The sequence below is a fragment of the Oratosquilla oratoria genome, chromosome 24 (assembly GCF_046742065.1).
Source record: "Oratosquilla oratoria isolate Oo_2021 chromosome 24, ASM4674206v1, whole genome shotgun sequence".
Classification (NCBI taxonomy): domain Eukaryota; kingdom Metazoa; phylum Arthropoda; class Malacostraca; order Stomatopoda; family Squillidae; genus Oratosquilla; species Oratosquilla oratoria.
This window is the reverse complement of record NC_134800.1, coordinates 31,560,971-31,582,098: the sequence shown is the minus strand read 5'-3', so window position 1 is coordinate 31,582,098 and position 21,128 is coordinate 31,560,971. Positions and strand designations below refer to the sequence as shown.

Here is a 21,128-nt window from a genome sequence, read left to right as displayed (position 1 = left end):
CCCCCATGCCCTGAAGAACATACCCAAAGCATCTCTCCCTGTTATATGAATGGCTAACTCAAAAGCTTGGGTTACTTTTTTTTTTTTTTTTTTTTTTCAATCATTTTTATCCCAGCACCAGAGAAGTATTGTAAGGGGAAGGGGATTCCTTTTAAGGTTTTACTTTCTTAGATAATGCTCCTGGCCACCCACAAAACATCATAGATTTTCACCCCAACATTACCGTCATATACCTCCCACCAAACACTATGTCTCTTCTCCAGCCAGTGGATCAGGGGATAATTGCTATCTTCAAGTGTTATTATATGAAGCGTACACTACGGCAAGCAATAGCTGCAATTGATGTGGATGAGTCTATCACACTTTGTGACTTTTGGAAGGGATATGACGTCAATAAAACTTTACAGAATGTAGCAGCGGCATGGAATGATGTTCAGAGCACCACTTTGAATGGTGTATGGAAAAAGCTATTCCTGCAATTTGTGCATGAGTTTAAGGGCTTCGATATTGTTGTCATCAACAAAGCTTTGGTTACAATAAGCAAAGAGCTGGATATGAATTTGGAGGAAGAGGATTTCACAGATTTATTTGAAAAAGATAAGGAGTCGCTGAAGAACAAGGATTTGATGGAACTTCACGAGCAACAAAAGAAAGAAGAAGAAGAGCATGTTGAACCTGAGCCATGCCACTTCACCATTAAGAAAATGCAGGAAGCATTTGCACACATCAAAAAAGGTCTTGCTATGTTTGAGGATATGGATCCAAATGCTCAATGCTTTTCCAAGATAATGGGGGCTTGTCATGAAGCTTTTGCTCCTTATAATTTAATCCTTGAAGAAAAGAAAAAGACGGTTCAAGGCACTCTTGACCAGTTTTTTTAAATGCATTGAACGACGAGAATCAGCTGATGATGTTGATGTCAACAATCCTCAGCCATCTACATCTACAATGTAAACATCAACATATTGTATGTACTGCATTGGTAAATTAAAAATACTTTATTTTATTTTTCACTTATTACAAAATGATTGTAAGCTTAAAATAGTTTTTATTTGTTTTTTGTTTTGTTTTACCGTATGTTATTGACAATGCATTCATAAAGTACAGCACTGCAAAATAGCTTTTAGCGATGTGAACATCACCAAATTGTACGCATTGGTAAATTTAAAGTACAGGTACTTTTTCTTTTTTTGATGATAGCAAATACAGTGTTTCGGAAGAAAGTCGAGCATAAGTACACATGGGAGAGGGTGGTGGATGGAAGGGTGGTAGATAGAGTGTTGATGGATTATGTAGTGGTAAATAGGACTATGATAGGAAGAGTTAAGGATGTACATGTGCTAAGGGGAGAGGGTGGGGGAATATCAGATCATTTTTTGGTGGAAGGTAAGTTGAGAGTGGAGGATAGATGGAGAAAGAGGAAAGGGACAAAAGCTAGGGAGGTGCTTAGAGTGAACTCTTTAAATGAAAAGGAAAAGGAGAAGGAGTACAAGAAGAAGCTGAAGGAGGAGTGGGAGGGAATGAAGGATAGAGTAGAGCTAGGTGTGGAGGAGGAATGGGGATGGTTCAAGGAGGGAGTCATAAAGTATGCAAGGATGGTGTGTGGAACAAGAAGGACAGGAGGAAATAGAAAGAAGGGTAGTGAATGGTGGGATGAGGAAACAAAGAAGGTTGTAGAAGAGAAGAAGTGAGCTTGGTTACAAAATATGATGAGGGAGTCATATGAGAGGTACAAAGAAAAGAAAAGAGAAGTAAAGCAAAAGGTAAAGGAGGCAAAGAGGAGAGCAGATGTGAAGTGGGGTAAAAGTATGACAGAAATTTTTGAAAGTAATAAAAAGACGTTTTGGAAAGAAATTAAGAGAGGAAGAGGAGGCGAATCAAGTAGAAAAGAAAAGGTAAAAGGTGCAGATAGATGATAATGGAAGAGAAGGCAGTAAGGGGAAGATGGGCAGAATATTTTAGGGGGTTGCTAAATGTGAAGGAGGATAGGGAGGGAAAGATAGTTGCAGTGGGAAATGCTAAGAAAATGAGTGATGAGTGAGGAAAATGGAGGAGAAATAAGGAAGGATGAAGTGAAGGCAGTTGTTAAGATGATGAAAGCAGATAAGGCACCTGGTCTGGATGGATGCCATGCAGAATGTCTAAAAAAAAGGAGGTACAGTGATGGTGGACTGGCTGGTGAGGTTATTTAATGTTTGCTGGAGAGAGGGTAGAGTGCTGGAGGACTGGAGGAGTGCCTGTATAGTTCCACTTTACAAGGGAAAAGGGGACAAGTGTGAAAGTAGTTTCAGAGGGATTAGCTTGTTAAGTGTAGTTGGGAAGGCTTATGGGAGGATCTTGATTGAGAAGATTAGGAGAGGAACAGAGGGAGTAGTTGGTGAGGAACAGTGTGGATTTAGGACAGGTAGAGGTTGTGTAGATCAGATCTTTGTAGTAAGACAAATATGTGAGAAAGCTATAGGAAAGGGGAAGGATGTTTTTTGGGCTTTTATGGATCTGGAAAAGGCTTACGATAGGGTAGACAGAAAGGCACTGTGGGCAGGTTATGCAGATATACGGGATAGGAGGAAAACTTGTAGGAGCTGTCAAGAGTTTTTATGAGAGTAGTAGAGCTTGTGTCAGGATTAGAAATGGAGAGAGTGAGTGGCAGGATCGGAGGAGGAACTGAGGAAGTTGGTGACAGAGTTTGGGAGAGTATGTGATAGAAGAAAGTAAAGATAAATGTGGGTAAAAGTAAGGTGATGAGATGTACAAGGGGTGAAAGTGGCAGTAGACTGGAAGTGAGCATTAAGGGAGAGCGACTGGAAGAAGTGGATAGTTTTAGATACTTGGGTGCAAATGTGGCAGGAAAAGGTGGAGTGAAGGTGGAGGTAGAATGTAGATTGAGAGAAGCGAGTAAATGCCTTGGTTGATTAAAAAGTGTAATAAGGAATAGACATTTGGGAATGGATGCTAAGAGGAGACTGTATGAAGGAGTGATTGTGCCAACAGCACTGTATGGGGCAGAAACATAGAACATAAGAGAGGAAGAGAGAAGGAGTTTGAATGTGTTTGAGATGAGGTGTCTGAGAAGTATGATGGGGGTTACTAGGCTAGATAGAGTGAGAAATGAGGAGGTGAGGAGAAGAACGGGGGTGGAAAGGGAGTTGGGAGATAGGATTGATGAAAGAGTATTAGGATGGTTTGGACACATGGAAAGAATGAGTGAAGAAAGACTAGTAAACGAGGTATGGAAGGCAGATGTGGAGGGAGTGAACATGAGGGGACGTCCTAGGATGAGGTGGATGGATGGGGTGAATGGGGCTTTGGGGAAGAGGGGAATGTCTGTTGAGGAAGGACGGGAGAGGACAGAAGACAGGGGTGAATGGAGAATGGTTGTATATGGATGATGTTGTGATGCATGAGGTGGAATGGGGGGTGAGGTAGTATGTGTGAGTAAAATTTGACGCATCCTGAAGGGATTTCTCCCCGTCTTCTCCTTTTATGCATGGGGGGACGGAGAGGGGGGGGTCGCCGATTTAATGAAGCGGCCTTGCTGTGGATGTGCTGTGTCTTGTGACACTGCTTCTGACCCAGGGCAGTGGACAAGGTGCAGGGATGACCCTTCATCCAGGAGGTGCTAAGATAAGAGGGAGGGTGGAGGGGTGTGGAGTGTATTCAGGGATGGAATGGGTGGGAATGATTTTATGCCTTTTAATTTTTGGCTACCTCCCTTGTAAGGGGGAAAAAGCCTTGGTATATGTATGTATGTATGTACTTTTTCTTTTTTACTTTATTACAAAATGATAAATACATGTTCTGTTTGGAAACTTAAAATAGGTTTTTATTAACCTTGTCTTATTGAAAATGCATTCGTAAGTAGAATACAGTACTGGGGAATGGCTATTAGCAGTTTAGCCAAGGCTACACCAGGCCTGCCTAACATACATATAAGCAAATTCAACTTATGTTGTTTTTCAACATACATCGTGTCTCCTGGAACCAATTAACAACTTAAGGGAAGGTGTACTTGTGTATATATATATATATATATATATATATATATATATATATATATATATACATACATACATACATACATATGCCAAAAGCTTTCTTCCCCCTGACAAGGGAGGTAGCCAAAAAGCAAAGGCATAAAAACCACTCCCACCCATTCCATCCCTATCACACTCCAGCCCCCTCCACCCCCTTCCCTTCTTCTCATCTTGGCACCTCCTAGATGACAGGTTATCCCTGCATCTTGTCCACTGCCCTGGGTCAGAAGCAGTGTCGCAAGACAGCACATCCACAGCAAGGCCGCTTCATCAAATTGGCGACCCCCCCTCTCCATCCCCTCATGCAGGAAAGGAGAAGACGGGGAGAAATCCCTTGAGGCTACATCAAATTTTTCTCACACATTCTTCGCATCCCCCCACCCATTCCACCTCATGAATCACATCATCATCCATACACAACCATTCTCCTTTCACTCCTGTCTTCTGTCCTTTCCCGACCTTCCTCAACAGACATTCCCCTCTTCCCAAAAGCCCTTTTCACCCCATCCATCCATCTCATCCTAGGTCGACCCCTCATGTTCACTCCTTCCTTATCAGTCTTCCACACTTCTTTTACTAGTCTCTCTTCACTCATTCTTTCCATGTGTCAAAACTGTCCCAATACGCTTTCATCCACCCTATCTCCCAACTCCCTTTCCACCCCCGTTCTCCTCCTCACCTCCTCATTTCTCACTCTATCCAGCCTAGGAACCCCTATCATACTTCTCAGACATTTCATCTCAAACATGTTCAAACTCCTCTCTTCCTCTCGTATGTTCCATATTTCTGTCCCATACAGTGCTGTCAGTGCAATCACTCCTTCATATAACCTCATCTTAGCATCCATTCCCAAATGTCTATTTCTCATTACACTTTTTAATCCACCAAGGCATTTACTCGCTTCTCTCAATCTACATTCTACCTCCACCCCCACACCTCCCTTTCCTGCCACGTTCACACCCAAATATCTAAAACTATCTACTTCCTCCAGTCTCTTTCCCTTAATACTCACTTCCAGTCTGCTGTCACTTTCACCCCTTGTACGTCTCATCATCTTACTTTTACCCACATTTATCTTCAACTTCCTTCTTTAACACATTTTCCCAAACTCTGTCGCTAACTTCCTCAATCCCTCCTCTGATCCTGCTACAAGTGCAGTGTCGTCTGCAAACAACAACTGGCTTATCTCCCACTTTTCTCCATTTTCTTTAAATATCTCCAATCCCTGACCCACCACCCTTGCATTTACCTTTTGCACCACCCCATCCATGTAAAGATTGAACAGCCAGGTTGACATAACACATCCGTGATGAAGTCCCACCTTTACCTCAAACCACTCGCTCTCTCCATTTCTAATCCTGACACATGCTCTACTACTCTCATAAAAAGTCTTGACAGCTCCTAAAAACTTTCCTCCTATCCCATATATCTGGAATACCTCCCACAGTGCCTTCCTGTCTACCCATCATAAGCCTTTTCCAAATCCATAAATGCCCAAAAAGCATCTTTACCTTTTCCTATAGTTTTCTCACATATCTGTCTTACCACAAAAATCTGATCTACACAACCTCTGCCTGTCCTAAACCCACAATGTTCCTCACCGATTACTCCCTCTGTTCATCTCCCTATCCTCTCAATCAAGACCCTCCCATAAGCCTTCCCAACTACACTTAACATTAAGCTAATCCCTCTAAAACTACTACACTCACACTTGTCCCCTTTTACCTTGTAAAAGGGAACTATACAGGCACTCCTCCAGTCCTGTGGTACTCTACCCTCTCTTAACCCCTTCCATACGGTGCCGCCTACGTAGGCGTCATGAGGAGCAAGTGGATTCGCGACGCTTCCATATCGGCGTCTTGATTATATTTATTGTAGTTGCCCCTGTGTTTTTACATTCTCCCAAATGTGCCCTGAATCCCATTCTCTGTGGTTTTCAAAATTCGTGGGTGAAAGAGAGAATGATCAATATAAGCGGTGACTATATTTTATGATGCGAGTATTATTACGACACGTCGTACGGCTGGCATTGGCTGCTGCCCGCGAGATTTAAGTCCCGTAGTGAAGTGGTTAAACAAACATTAGATAACCTCACCAGCCAGTCCACCATCACTGCACCTCCTTTTTTCAGACATTCTGTATGACATCCATCCAGACCAGGTGCCTTACCTGCTTTCATCATCTTAACTACTGCCTTCACTTCATCCTTCCTTATTTCTCCTCCATTTTCCTCACTCATCAAGGTGATTTTCTTTGCACTTCCCCTTGCAACTACCTTTCCCTCCCTATCCTCCTTCACATTTAGCAATTCACTAAGATACTCTGCCCATCTTCCTCTTACTGTCTTCTCTTCCATTATCATCTCTCCATCTACACCTTTTACCTTTCCTTCTCTACTTGATTCACCTCCTCTTCCTCTCTTAATTTCTTTCCAAAACATCTTTTTATTACTTTCAAAATTTTCTGTCATACTCTTACCCCATTTCATATCTGCTCTTCTCTTTGTCTCCTTTATCTTATGCTTTACTTCTCTTCTCTTTACTTTGTATCTCTCATATGATTCCCTCGTCCTATTTTGTAACCAATCTATGAAAGCTCACTTCTTCTCTTCCACAACCTTCTTTACTTCCTCATCCCACCACTCACTACCCTTCCTCCTATTTCCTCCTGCCCTCCTTGTTCCACACACCATCTTTGCACACCTTGTGACTCCTTCCTTGAACCATCCCCAATCCTCCTCCACTCCTAGTTCTACTCTATCCTTCATTCCCTCCCACTCCTCTCTCAGCTTCTTCTTATACTCATTCTCCTTTTCTTTCTCATTTAAGGAGCTCACTCTAAGCACCTCCCTACCTTTTGTCCTTTTCCTCTTTCTCCATCTATCCTCCACTCTCAACTTACCTTCCACCAGAAAGTCATCTGATATCCCCCACTCTCTCCCCTTAGAATATGTACATCCTTAACTCTTCCTATTATACTCCTATCTACCTCCACATAGTCCATTAACACTCTATCACCCTTCCATCCACCACCCTCTCCCATGTGTACTTGTGCTTGACTTTCTTCTTAAACACTGTGCTATCATCAACTCTCTTTCTAGACATATCTTGACCATCAACTCTCCACTACGATTCTTATCTGGAACTCCACACTTCCCAACCACTCCATTTAATGGTTCATTTCCTATCCTAGAATTAAGGTCTCCCAATACTTTTACATTGACGTTTCTCCCTAATCCCTCTATGCACTGTTTTAAATCTATCCAAAAAGCCTCCCTTTCTTCTACACTCTTCTCTCTACCAGGCCCATATGCACTTACCCACATCTCCATTCCCAGTTTCACCTTCATCCATATCAACCAAGAAGAAACCTCCTTCCACTACACATTTACGTATCTCTTCACTTACTAGTATAACCCCTTCTCTACCTCGTCCTCTCTTCACTCCTGAGAACCTCCCACCTAAACTCCCAAACTCACACTCGCCCCTCCCTGTACATATAAGCTGTTATACTAATTGTTTTCCCCCTAATCCAATTTCCTCGGGATGGGTGGCCTGTCTTAAGCTGAATGAAATTATTAGCATTAACCGGAACAAAATTTATAAAGCTGTCATTATATCAAAGGGATCAGTTAAGATGGCTGTAACCCTTTTATCACAGGGCTCCTGCCCTAAGCTGAATGAAATTATTTGGCATTGACTTGGACAGAATTGTAAATGTGGTATTATTATGAAAGAGTGAAAGCTTTTATTTGATGGTAGAATAAAATACTTTTTCTTTTAGGAATGTCCCCTGTGGGGCTACAAGGAGAAGGATGCCTAGTCCCAATCCCCGTCCCTTTCTTCTCGCCTCTTACGATCCAAGTGGGAATACTTGGTGGCAGTATTCTTTTCCCCCACCACAGAAAAAGAATACTCAGAGAAATGGTACAGGACAGCAACAAGGGGTTGGGGGACAGCATAACGGAGGGACAGTCGTAGTATAAAAGTGTCATCATTTCTCTATGAACAGAGTTTTCCTCTATCATAGACAAAATGAAACGGAACATAAGAGAGGAAGAGAGAAGGAGTTTGAATGTGTTTGAGATGAGGTGTCGGAGAAGTATGATGGGGGTTACTAGGCTAGATAGAGTGAGAAATGAGGAGGTGAGGAGGAGAACAGGAGTGGAAAGGGAGTTGGGAGATAGGGTTGATGAAAGAGTATTAGGATGGTTTGGACACATGGAAAGAATGAGTGAAGAAAGACTAGTAAACGAGGTATGGAAGGCAGATGTGGAGGGAGTGAACATGAGGGGACGTCATAGGATGAGGTGGATGGATGAGGTGAAGGGGGCTTTGGGGAAGAGGGGAATGTCTGTTGAGGAAGGATGGGAGAGGACAGAAGACAGGGGTGAATGGAGAATGGTTGTATATGGATGATGTTGTGATGCATGAGGTGGAATGGGCAGGGGGATGGGGGGTGAGGTAGTATGTGCGAGCAAAATTTAACGCAGCCCGAAGGGATTTCTCCCCGTCTTCTCCTTTTATGCAATGGGGGGACGGAGAGGTGGGGTCGCCGATTTAATGAAGCGACCTTGCTGTGGATGTGCTGTGTCTTGCAACACTGCTTCTGACCCAGGGCAGTGGACAAGGTGCAGGGATGACCCGTCATCCAGGAGGTGCTGAGATGAGAGGGAAGAGGGAGGGTGGAGGGGTGTGGAGTGTATTTAGGGATGGAATGGGTGGGAATGATTTTATGCCTTTTCCTTTTTGGCTACCTCCCTTGTAAGGGGGAAAAAGCCTTGGTATATGTATGTATGTATGTAGAATAAAATAAATACATAAGTAAATAAAAATACATTCTTACATGCATATACCAATGGCTTTTTCCCCCTTACAAGGGAGGAGGTCAAAGGCATAAATCCACAACCATGCATTTCATCCCCACATACTGCATCCCATTCACCACCCCTCCCTCCTTTTCTTGGCTCCTCCTGAATGACAGGTCATCCCAGCATCTCGCCCACTGCCCAGGGTCAGAAACAATGTAGCAAGACAGCACATCCACAGCAAAGCTGCTTCATTTAATCAGCAACCCCCTCTCCATCCCCTCATGCAGAAAAAAAGAAGACAGGGAGAAATCCCTTGAGGCTGTGTCAAAATATCATTCCTATATACTCCCTCACCCCCCATCCCTCACCCACTCCCTTCCATGCATCACAGCATCATCCATACACAACCATTCTCCACTCACCCACATCATCTGTCTTCTCCCTTCCTTCCTCCACAGACATTCCCCTCTTTCCCAATGCCCCTTTGACCCCATCCATCCATCTCATCCTTGGTTGCCCCCTCATGTTCATTCCCTTCACCTCTGCCTTTCACACCCCTTTTACTAATATTTCTTCTCTCATTCTTTCCCTGTGTCCAAACCATTCCAATACTTTTTCATCAACCCAGTCTCCCAACTCCCTTTCCACCCCCCAACTCTTCTCCTCACATCCTCTTTTCTCACTCTATCCAGCCTAGTACATAATTACATACATATACCAACGGCTTTTTCCTCCCTTACAAGGGAGATAGCCAAAAAACAAAGGCATAAAATCCACTCCCACCCGTTCTGTCCCCACATACTCCACTCCCATTTACCCCCCCCTCCCTCTTCTCTTGGCTCCACCTGGATGACTGGTCGTCCCTGCATCTCACCCTCTGCCCTGGGTCAGAAGCAGTGCAGCAAGACACAGCACATCCACAGCAAGGTTGCTTCATTGAATTGGCGACCCCCCCTCTCCATCCCCTCATGCAGAAAAAGAGAAGATGGGAAGAAAAACCTAAGGGCCGCATCAAAATATCATTCGCACATGCTCCCTCCCCCTCCCCCATCTCCCACCCATTCCCATGCATCACAGTATCAGCCATACACAACTAGTCGAGTAACCCCTACTATACTTTTCAGGCATTTCATCTCAAACACGCTTAAACTCTTTCTCTCTTCCACTCTTAAGCAAAAGCATTAAAAACAAAACAAAACATATACTATAGAAATGGGGATATTCAGAGAAATGATACAGGACAGTAACAAGAGTGGTGTGACAGCACAGTATAATAAAGTATCATCATTTCTCTATAAATAGATATTTCCTCTACCACAGATGAAATGATGTGTGGCTCTGGTCCATAGGGGTGCCCCATATAGACCCTAAACTTTAGGGCCTAAAGTATCAGCTGCATGCTACTTAGCTTTTAACCCCACAATAACATGCAGCCAATACTCCAGATGGGGAGCCAGTACCCCAGACTAGGAGCCAATACCACAGTGATACATACATATACCAAAGGCTTTTTCCCCCCTTACACAGGGGATAGCCAAAAAGAAAAAGGCATAGAAATCACTCCCATCCATTTCCCATATATTCCACTCCCCTCCACCCTCCTCCCTCCCTCCTATCTTGGTACCTCCTGATACTGGTCTATAATTTAATGGTGTTTCCTTGTTTCTACCATTGTGAATTGGCACCACATTAACCCTAATCCAATCAAGTGGCACAATGCCTTCTTTCAACAAACATGTAATAAGGCTGTGGATTGTGTCCACTAGCTGTTCCCTACATTCTTCAAGTATCCAGTTTGAGATCCCATCATGTCCTGAAGCTTTTGTCTCATCCAGTGATCCCAGAGATTGAGCACTTCCCTCACTTCTACATTTATGTCTGCTAAACCTGGTTTTTTGCTCCCCTTGATTTTCCCCAAAAAGTTGGACTTTTGTGAAGACTGTTTGGAAACCTTCATTCATTATTTCTGCCTGAGCTGAGGCCTCTTCAAAGACCTCACCATCTACTATTAACTTGGTGATTTCTTCCCTGTGTTTCAATTTATGTATGTATTGGTGTTAGTGTTAGGGAGTGCAATGCATTACAGGTGGACCCAAGATATTGTTGCATTGGATAGATGTATGTACATATGTGATGGGTCTTGTGCATTTAGGGCAAGTGAAGGGATCTTGATTGTTTTTTATGTTGCTGGTTAGGAGGAGGTTTGGAAGGGCAGGTGCTGGTGTATTGTCCTCCATAGAAGAAAAATGAAGAGATTACAGGTTGTGAATGTCTGTTGAGGAAGGACGGGAGAGGACAGAAGACAGGGGTGGGGGATGGGGTGTGAGAAATATTTTGACGCAGCACGAAGGGATTTCTCCCCATCTTTTCTGCATGAGGGAACGGAGAGGGGGGGTCACTGATTTAATGAAGCGGCCTTGCTGTGGATGTGCTGTGTCTTGTGACACAGTTTCTGACCCAGGGCAGTGGGCGAGATGCAGGGATGACCCGTCATCCAGGAGGTGCCAAGATAAGAGGGTGGAGGGGAGTGGAGTGTGATACGTATGGAATGGGTGGGAGTGGTTTTTATGCCTTTGTTTTTTGGCTACCTCCCTTATAAGGGAGAAAAAAAGCCTTTGGTATATGTATGTACAGGTTGTGAACATTGAGCCTGTTTTGTGTCTAGATGTGGTTGAACTCTAGTGAAAAAATCATACATGTATATTATTTTATGTACTAATATTAATATGATTTATTATTTTCAGGACTCTTTCTTCTTGCTTTATCCACCACAAGAGGAAGAGGATGTTATAGAACGTCGCTTATACCCAGACCCCCCTCAACCTCACTCAGGTCATCGAATTCAAGTGAAATGTATAAATCTTAGGCTTGAATTGGATATTGAACCTGTATTTGCATCAATGGCTTTGTATGATCTTAAAGAAAAGAGGAAAATATCAGAAAATTATTATTTTGACATGAATCCAGAGCCTCTGAAGAGAATGCTGACTTCGCATGTTCCATTTCAGGTAGGTAAATACAAGATGACCTCTCGTAGGACAGTTTTACAGAAAGCAGGATACTTAGTCCTGTCACTCCATCCCACTTTGTCACCTTTTACAACTCGCATGGGAAACACTGTGGCACAATTCTTTCCTCCACAGAGGACACAGGAAAAAAGAAAAATATACTCAAAGAAATGATACAGGACAGTTTCAAGGGAACATCATAATGGAGGCACAGTCTTAGTACTAAATAACATTCTTGTAGGAGTAGAGATATTACTCTAACTTAGACAAAATTATGTGTGGTTCTAGTATGTAAGGGCGCCTCAAAATGGTCCCAAAAGCATTGGCCACATGCTATTGTGCAATGAATACTGCATAATAACATGTAATCAATACCCTAGTACAGGGAAATAGTAGGGGCAGAGGTAAATTGTAGATTGAAAGAAGCAAGTAAATGTATTGGGGGATTGAAGACTGTCATGAGAAATAGGCATCTTGGAATGGATGGAAAGAGAAGATTTTATGAAAGGGTGATTATGCCTACAACACTGGGGGCAGAGACCCCGTCTGGGGTATTGGCTGTATGTTATTGTGGCAAAGTAGCATGCAGTTGATACTTTAGGGTCTATATGGGGTGCCCCAACAGACCAGAGCCACACATCATTTTGTCTGTGATAGAGGAAAACTCTGTACATAGAGAAATGATGACACTTTTATACTACGACTGTCCCTCCGTGATGCTGTCCCCCAACCCCTTGTTACTGTTCTGTACTATTTCTCTGAATATTCATTTCCTTTTTTCGCCTACCTACCCTGTGGTGGGGGGAAAAGAATACTGCCACCAAGTATTTCCACTTGAGTCGTAAAAGGCGACAAAAAAGGGACGGGGGATGGGATTAGGAGTCCTACCACCTGTAGCCCCAAAAGGGGACATTCCTAAAAAAAGAAAGTAAAGGCATAAGAGGGTCTGGGAGTTTTCCAACCAGTACCCTAAGGTTTGGGTCTATTAATGTGTGTGGATGTGGTACAGATGAGAGTAAAAGGGAAGAGATAGGCAGTATGTTTGTGAGAAGAAAGATGGATGTACTGGCTTTGAGTGAAACTAAAATGAAAGGAAAGGGCAACTGTGAGTTTGGGAGTGTAGCTGGGAGGTACTGAGGAGTGAAGAGGGGACGAGGGAGAGAAAGGGTGGCTATACTAATAAGTGAAGAGATAAGTAAGTGGGTAGTGGAGTAGAAGGAGGTGTCATCAAGGTTGATGTGGATGAAGGTGAAGCTGGGAAAGGAGATGTGGGTTTTGGTAAGTGCATATGGGCCTGGTAGTGAGAAGAACATAGAGGAAAGGGAGCCATTTTGGGTAGATATAAATGAGTGCATAGAGGGATTAGGGAGAAATGTCAATGTAGTTGTATTGGGAGACCTAAATGCTAGGGTAGGAAATGAACCAATTGACGAAGTGATTGGGAAGTATGGAGTTCGAGGCAAAAATTGTAGTGGAGAATTGATGGTGGACATGTGTCTTGAGAGTTGATGATAGCAAATACAGTGTTTAAGAAGAAAGTCAAGCATAAGTACACATGGGAGAGGGTGGTGGATGGAAGAGTGGCAGATAGAGCGTTAATGGACTATATAGTGGTGACCAGGACTATGGTAGGAAGAGTTAAGGATGTACATATTCTAAGGGGAGAGAGTGGGGGAATATCAGATCATTTCCTGGTGGAAGGTAAATTGAGAGTGGAGAATAGGTGGAGAAAGAGGAAAAGGGCAAAAGGTAGGGAAGTACTTAGAGTGAACTGCTTAAATGAAGAAAAAAAGGAGAATGAGTATAAGAAGAAGTTGAGAGAGGAGTGGGAGAGAGTAAAGGATAGAGTAGAACTAGGAGTGGAGGAGGAATGGGGATGGTTCAAGGAGGGAGTCATAAGGTGTGCAAAGATGGTGTGTGGAACAAGGAGGGCGGGAGGAAATAGAAAGAAGGGTAGTGAGTGGTGGGATGAGGAAGCAAAGAAGGGTGTAGAAGAGAAGAAGCAGGCATTCATAGATTGGCTACAAATTAGGACGAGGGAATCGTATGAGAGGTACAAAATAAAGAGAAAGGAAGTTAAGCATAAGATAAAGGAAGCAAAGAGGAGAGCAGATGTGAAATGGGGAAAGAGTATGACAGAAAATTTTGAATAAAAAGATGTTTTGGAAGGAAGTTAAAAGAGGAAGAGGAGGTGAATCAAGTAGAGAAGAAAAGGTAAAAGGTGTAGATGGAGAGATGATAATGGAAGAGAAGACAGTGAGAGGAAGGTGGGCAGAGTATTTTAGGGAGTTGCTAAATGTGAAGGAGGATAGGGAGGGAAAGGTAGTTGCAGTGGGAAGCGCTAAGAAAATGAGAGTGATGAGTGAGGAAAATGGAGGAGAAATAGGGAAGGATGAAATGAAAGCAGTTGTTAAGATGATGAGAGCAGGTAAGGCACCTGGGTTGGATGGATGCCATGCAGAATGTCTGAAGAAAGGAGGTACAGTTATGGTGGACTGGTTGGTGAGGTTATTTAATGTTTGGTTAAGAGAGGGTAGAGTGCCAGAGGACTGGAGGAGTGCCTGTATAGTTCCGCTTTACAAAGGAAAGGGGGACAAGTGTGAGTGTAGTAGTTACAGAGGGATCATCTTGTTGAGTGTAGTTGGGAAGGCTTATGGGAGGGTCTTGATTGAGAGGATCAGGAGAGGAACAGAGGTAGTAATTGGTGAGGAACAGTGTGGTTTTAGGACAGATAGGGAATGTGTAGATCAGATTTTTGTGGTAAGACAGATATGTGAGAAAGCTATAGGAAAAGGTAAGGATGTTTTTTGGTCTTTTATGGATTTGGAAAAGGCTTATGACATGGTAGACAGGAAAGCACTGTGGGAGGTATTGCAGATATATGGGATAGGAAGAAAACATTTAAGAGCCATCAAGTGTTTTTATGAGAGTATTAGAGCTTGTGTTAGGATTAGAAATGGAGAGAGTGAATGGTTTGAGGTAAAGGTGGGACTTCATCAGGGATATGTTATGTCACCCTGGCTGTTCAATCTTTACATGGATGGGGTGGTGCGAGAGGTGAATGCAAGGGTAGTGGGTGAGGAGTTGGAGATGATTAAAGAAAATGGAGAAAAGTGGGAGGTGAGCCAGCTGTTGTTTGCTGACGACACTGCACTTGTAGCAGGATCAGAGGAGGGATGGAGGAAGTTAGTGACAGAGTTTGAGAAGGTGTGTGAAAGAAGGAAACTGAAAATAAATGTGGGCAAAAGTAAGGTGATGAGATGTACAAGTGGAGAAAGTGGCAGCAGACTGGAAGTGAGTATTAAGGGAGAGAGACTGGAGGAAATTAATAGTTTTAGATACTTGGGTGTGAATGTGGCGGGAAAGGGAGGAGTGGAGGTGGAGGTAGAATGTAGATTGAGAGAAGTGAGTAAATGCCTTGGTGGATTAAAAAGTGTAATGAGAAATAGTCATTTGGGAATGGATACTAAGAGGAGATTGTATGAAGGAGTGCATGTACCGATAGCACTATATGGTAGAGAAACATAGAACATAAGAGAGGAAGAGAGGAGGAGTTTGAATGTGTTTGAGATGAGGTGCCTGAGAAGTATGATAGAGGTTACTAGGCTGGGTAGAGTGAGAAGTAAGGAGGTGAGGAGAACAGGGTTGGAAAGGGAGTTGGGAGATAAGGTTGATGAAAGATTATTGGGATGGTTTGGACACATGGAAAGAATAAGTGAAGAAAGACTAGTAAAAGCGGTGTGGCAGGCAGAGGTAGGAGTGAATATGAGGGGTCGACCTGGGATAAGATGTATGGATGGGGTCAAAGGGGCATTGGGAAAGAGGGGAATGTCAGTTGAGGAAGGACAGGAGAGGACAGAAGATAGGGGTGAATGAAGAATGGTTGTATATGAATGATGCTGTGGTGCATGAGGTGGAATGAGTGGGGTTGGGTGGTGAGGGAGTATGTGTGAAAAATAAATTGGTGCAGCCTGAAGGGATTTCTCCCCATATTCTTTTCTGCATGAGGGGACGGAGAGGGGGGTCACCAATTTAATGAAATGGCCTTGCTGTGAATGTGCTGTGTCTTGTGACACTGCTTCTGACCCAAGGTTGTGGACAAGATGCAGGGATGACCCATCATCCAGGAGGTGCCAAGATAAGAGGGAGGGAAAAAAGTGGAGGGAGTGGAGTATGTTAGGGATGGAATGAGTGGGGGTGGTTTTTTATGCCTTTGTTTTTTTGTTTCCTCCCTTATGAGGGAGAAAAAAGCCTTTGATATATGTATGTATGTAAAAAGTCCACTGCAAGGAGCACCATCCTAGTCTCCTGATAGGGGGGAATTTTTTATGTTAAACCAAATTAATCATCATCTACAAGTGATGTGCAAGTTTGTCATAACTTTTATTATTATGATTGAATCCGTACTCTTATTCCTTTGAATAGAAGTAAGACCATAATTCTTCTGGAAGAGACCCCAACATCAAAGAATTGATTGATTGAATCCTTTGAAATTTAATTCATAACAGGATATATCCACACTGAGTCGGACGTGTATATTTGATATTACATACCCATCAAGTGACATCTTTTTGGTGGTACGCTTAGAGAAGGTTCTTCAAGGAGACATAGGAGATGTAGTTGGGCCATATATGAAGGATGACACGGTAAGACATGTACTATGTGTGTGTATTTATGTACTTATATCTCTCACCCCTCATAATTTTTGTAATTTGCATCAGTGCTATAAGAAATAAAAAAAATATAATTAAGGAGAACTAAGGGCTTGCTCTGATTGTAAATTCAAGTGGTAAACATGGTTTACAATGCCTGTCACGTTTCAGAACCGTGAAAAAGTGAAGGCAGCAGCAGTTACCTGCTGTGAGAGACTTGGAAAATACAGAATGCCTTTGGCATGGACTGCAATCAACTTGATGAGCATCTTCTCTGGAGTACATGGAGACAAGGAAAATGCTCCTGAGAGGGAACCTTCAGGATCAAACAGCCTAGGTAAGAAATGTCTTCATGGTTTCTCTATTATTTTTGGAAGTTATTCAATCCCCTAATTGCCATAGCATAATGTATAGCTTTTGTTGCAACAGATAGTAAGTTATTTTATTCCATTTAAGCATGGATCACTATTTGAATGGGGTCCAAATCAGTTGAGACACCATTCTAGTTTGGTGGGGTTTAGTTTTCATTTGCATGAGAAGTTGAAAGAGATGTCTTATGGTGCTCTCAGGTAACTGGCAACACCCTCTGGATTGGCTCACAAGTCATTTAAAGAAGAGGTATGTTGTTGTTGTCAAGGCTGGGCAATGCAGGTTCGTGTTCAGTGGTGATTATATCTAGGGAAGTTTGCTTCTATGGTTAGGCCCATTCTGTGCTGGTACTTCTTTATAGCCAGAGGATGACTTGAAGACATTTGTACCTGTGTGGTTCTCAATTGTTGTGGGAGGAACCACTCTGCAGGGCTGATGTTGAGAGGAGCTGGGTAAGTTAGGGAGTGTGTTGATCAGTTTGGAGTGCCTGCTCTGTAATCTGAGTGTATATGTGCCCTTGTATAGCTGTAGTTCTTCTTAGCTCCTCATGCATGAAGAGTCATTCCTGTCTCCTGCTCACTACCCAGGTCAAAAACAATGTAGGAAGACACAGCACATCCAAAGCAGGACCAGTCACATCATTTACACAGCAATCCTCCCTCTGTGGCCCCTTATACAAAAATAGAGAAAAAAAGGAGGAAATGCCTTTGGGTTGTTTCAATTTATCATCTATTCACAACCATTCTACACTCATGCCTATCCTTTACTTTCTCTCTTCCTGGCTCATTAGACATTCCCTTTTTACTCAAGAACCCCTTTACCCCATTCATCAATTTAATTTTCAGTTTTCCCTATTAGTTCACTCCACCTCTTGATTTCCATACACTTTTTGATAGTCTTTTCCTTATTCTTTCCATGTACCCAAACTATGCCAATATTCTCTCATCAGCCATATGTGCCAGCTCTGTTTCCATCCCCACTATCCTCCCACCTCTTCATTTCTCACTTTATCCATCCTCATAACCCCCACCATATTTCTCATACACTTCATCTCAGACACATTTAAATTTTGCCTTTTTGCCTCTTCATCCACAAGGAGCTAAGATAAGAGGAAAACAGGGGTGGTGGATAGGAATGGAATGGGTGACTTACCTACTTCCTTTATCGGGGTGATGATGATGAAGATCTGGTTAAGCAGTTTTGTCTCCCTGAGAAGCACCATGGCTGGAAAGGGGTTTTCCCATCAATCTGATATAGAGTATATGTTGTGTTATTGGTGAGTGTAATTGTGTACAATGCAATCTTCTCTAATGTGTTGAATAGTATGGGGTGAAGTGTTACATCCTAAACAGATGTCCGTGATGAGTTCATCAATCCCCATCTAGTAACTTAGAGGGGCTGGATGGTGGCCACACCATAGTTGACCAGGTGAGCTCTCCTCTCAGAGGCTAGAGGTTTCAGAGGGATGGATGTCAGGGGATCTGGCATGCAGTAGTGTATTGTCTTTCAGTTTGTTGCTGGAGCAGTGTGTGATATGATTATGGATATGCTTCTGGAGGTTGTGGAGGAAGAGCAGAGTGCATTTGTATGTGATATAGGTATATGGGTTTTGTTTTAATATTTCTTACCATGTTTTGTGTAGTGGGTGGGCTAAGTGTGTGGAGGTTGCTTCAAGTGTTTGTGTACCTCTCATGTCAAGGTGATCCCTGACTTTGAGGACTTCAGATTCACAGTGTAAATGGTCTAGGTGTTGTATTTGTGCAACCTATAATCATGTTTAGGATTTTGTTCTATATAATCTAAATTGTGTTCAAGTGTGTTGAGGTGAGTTTAGAGGCCCATACAGGGCTCACATAATTCAACATTGATTGTATATATTGTTTGTATACTGTAATGGTAGTTTATTTGTTATGGCTGCATGTTGTACCTGCAAGTATTTTACTTAGTTGTATTTTACGGGAAGAGGAACTATGCTTGGGGTGTCCTGCCTTTGTATCTCGCAGTGTCTAGTTTGCTCTTAAATTCATGAATGGTTTTTGCAAGGATAATGGATCTGGGATTGGAGATGGTTAAAGAAAATAGAGAAAAATAGGAGATAAGTCAGTTGTTGTTTGCTGATGACACTGTGCTTGTGGCAGGAGTAGAGGAGGGACAGAATCCACCCAGTTAGACTGTGGTGTGGCCACCATCCAGCCATTCTAAGTTACCAGAAGCGACTGGGTGTCTGCATCATAGATAGCAGTTCAGGATGCTACACTTCACCCCATTCCATACAACACATTATGGAAGACTGCATTGTACACAGTCAGGCACACCAACAACACAATATTCACTCCATAAAAGATTTGTTGGAAAACCCCATTCTAGCCATGGCATTTCTCAGGGAGACTGGACTGCTTGGCCAGACAGTCTAATGAATGACAACAATAACAACAAACCTTCATCCACAAGGAGCTAAAGTAAGAGGGAAACAAGGGTGGTGGATTGGAGTGGAATGGGTGAGAGTGGGTGTGTGCTTTTGACTTGGTTACCTCCTTTATAAAAGGGAAGAGGCCCTTTGTTATATAAATAGATAGACCTCCTATAATGCCTTCCTGTCTACCTTGTCATAAACATTTTCCAAATCCTTAAAGGCCAAAAAAAATCCTTAACTTTTGCCAAAATTTTCTTGCAAATCTGCATGACCACAAATTTTTATCCATGTACCCTCTATCTCTCCTAAACCCTTACTCTACCTCACCAATTACTCCCCCTGTTCCTCTCCTGATCCTCTCAGTTAACACCCTCCCATATCCCTTTCCAACTATATTCATGAAACTGATCCCTCTAAAACTACTACATTTGCATTTGTCCCCATTTCTTTGTAAAGTAGAACTATGTAAACACTCCTGCAGTCCTGTGGTACACTCCCCTCCTGAAGGCATACATTAAATAACCTCACTAGTCAATCAACTGCAACCATTTCTCCCAATTCAAATTTGTGCCATGTCTCTGCTGGCATACAATATTCAGATACTTTATTGAACAGATGCTCAGGCATTTCATTTCTGGTTCTCACCTACTCCATAGGCCATGCCTTGGACATGCTGTCAAAACACACTCTAAAATTTTCTTATAACAATTTGATGTTCTCCACATTGTCAATTACTGCACTACACATGCTCTTTTGGCCACTGAATTGTACTTCACTAGAAGAATGAACCGTAACTCTGCTTACAGCCGTAATGCCGTTCAAACCCAAAATGACGTCGAAATTCAGTGGCCTAAAGTTCACTACTAACACATCAATAACTATTGGCATACCTTCCTGCACATGCATACTTATTTGTCCCATACCTTCACACATTTGTTGCTGTCCACTAATAGTCACCACATCTACAGTTTTTTCCTCCAATACACACAACACAAAGCATGAGCAATACGATACATCCATGTCTTTCAAACAACACATCACAAACATAAAAAACAAATGCACACCTAGACTTAACGCACTTAAGGGGGTACGCGACACCTGGAGGTCATTTTCTAAAATATTTAGAGTAAAGAGCTGAAACTTCTCAGGTAAATAGGTATCCATATTGCCTACATTTTAGGTGAAGCAGAATGATGTATGTACACATGTACACATGTACGTATACCAGTAGCGACATTTAAAAGTGCACAGCACCATAATACGTGGACCAATTTGTTTTATATTTTGGCTATGATTAGTCAGTAGGCACACCTAGGGCCGGTCATTGAGTAATTGAACAATTTCCTTTATACTTTTGCATACAGGCATTTCAATTTTAATGGCTGGCAAAAATCGTGAAAAATAAAAAATTTTTGCTCTTGTTTCCATTATTACTCCGAACTCTTTCATCCTATTCAAAATATTCGAACGATCGGCCCTAGCAGTTACTAAAAGTAATATTCCCTGTAAGTTTCATCTAAATCTAATGTATATTAGATTTTTTATGATTAAAAAAAAGTAGAAAAATATCGAACGGAGATATGGCAACTTGAAATATGAATATATCTGTAACTTGCTTATAGTTTCACCAATTTGACTGATTTTTTCATGGCTTAATTCTTATTATATAATAAGTAAGTACAGTAAAAATTATCAACATATTTTAATTATAAGTACTTTAAATACTGAAAAACTAAAGTATAATTATGTCACAGTAGTGACGACGCACAGACGACAACATCATATAATTTGCTTTTTTGCACCTTTGGCGGTTTCTTCATATGAAACCTCTCTGCTGGGGGT

At 42.3% G+C, this 21,128-nt stretch overlaps 1 protein-coding gene across 10 annotated transcripts in view; it reads left to right on the top strand.

Moving 5' to 3' along the window:
* Positions 1 to 21,128, top strand: part of Zir (dedicator of cytokinesis) — a 661,124-nt gene that overhangs the window by 79,727 nt on the left and 560,269 nt on the right. For all 10 annotated transcript variants that reach the window (XR_012967574.1, XR_012967573.1, XR_012967577.1 and 7 more), the window contains exons 6-8: positions 11,589 to 11,852; positions 16,361 to 16,498; positions 16,676 to 16,841. Coding sequence is in view for 2 of the 10 variants with exons in the window: in XM_076207846.1 (XP_076063961.1) it covers positions 11,589 to 11,852; positions 16,361 to 16,498; positions 16,676 to 16,841 (568 nt within the window). In the remaining 8 variants the exon portion in view is untranslated. The remainder of the gene's footprint in view (positions 1 to 11,588; positions 11,853 to 16,360; positions 16,499 to 16,675; positions 16,842 to 21,128) is intronic.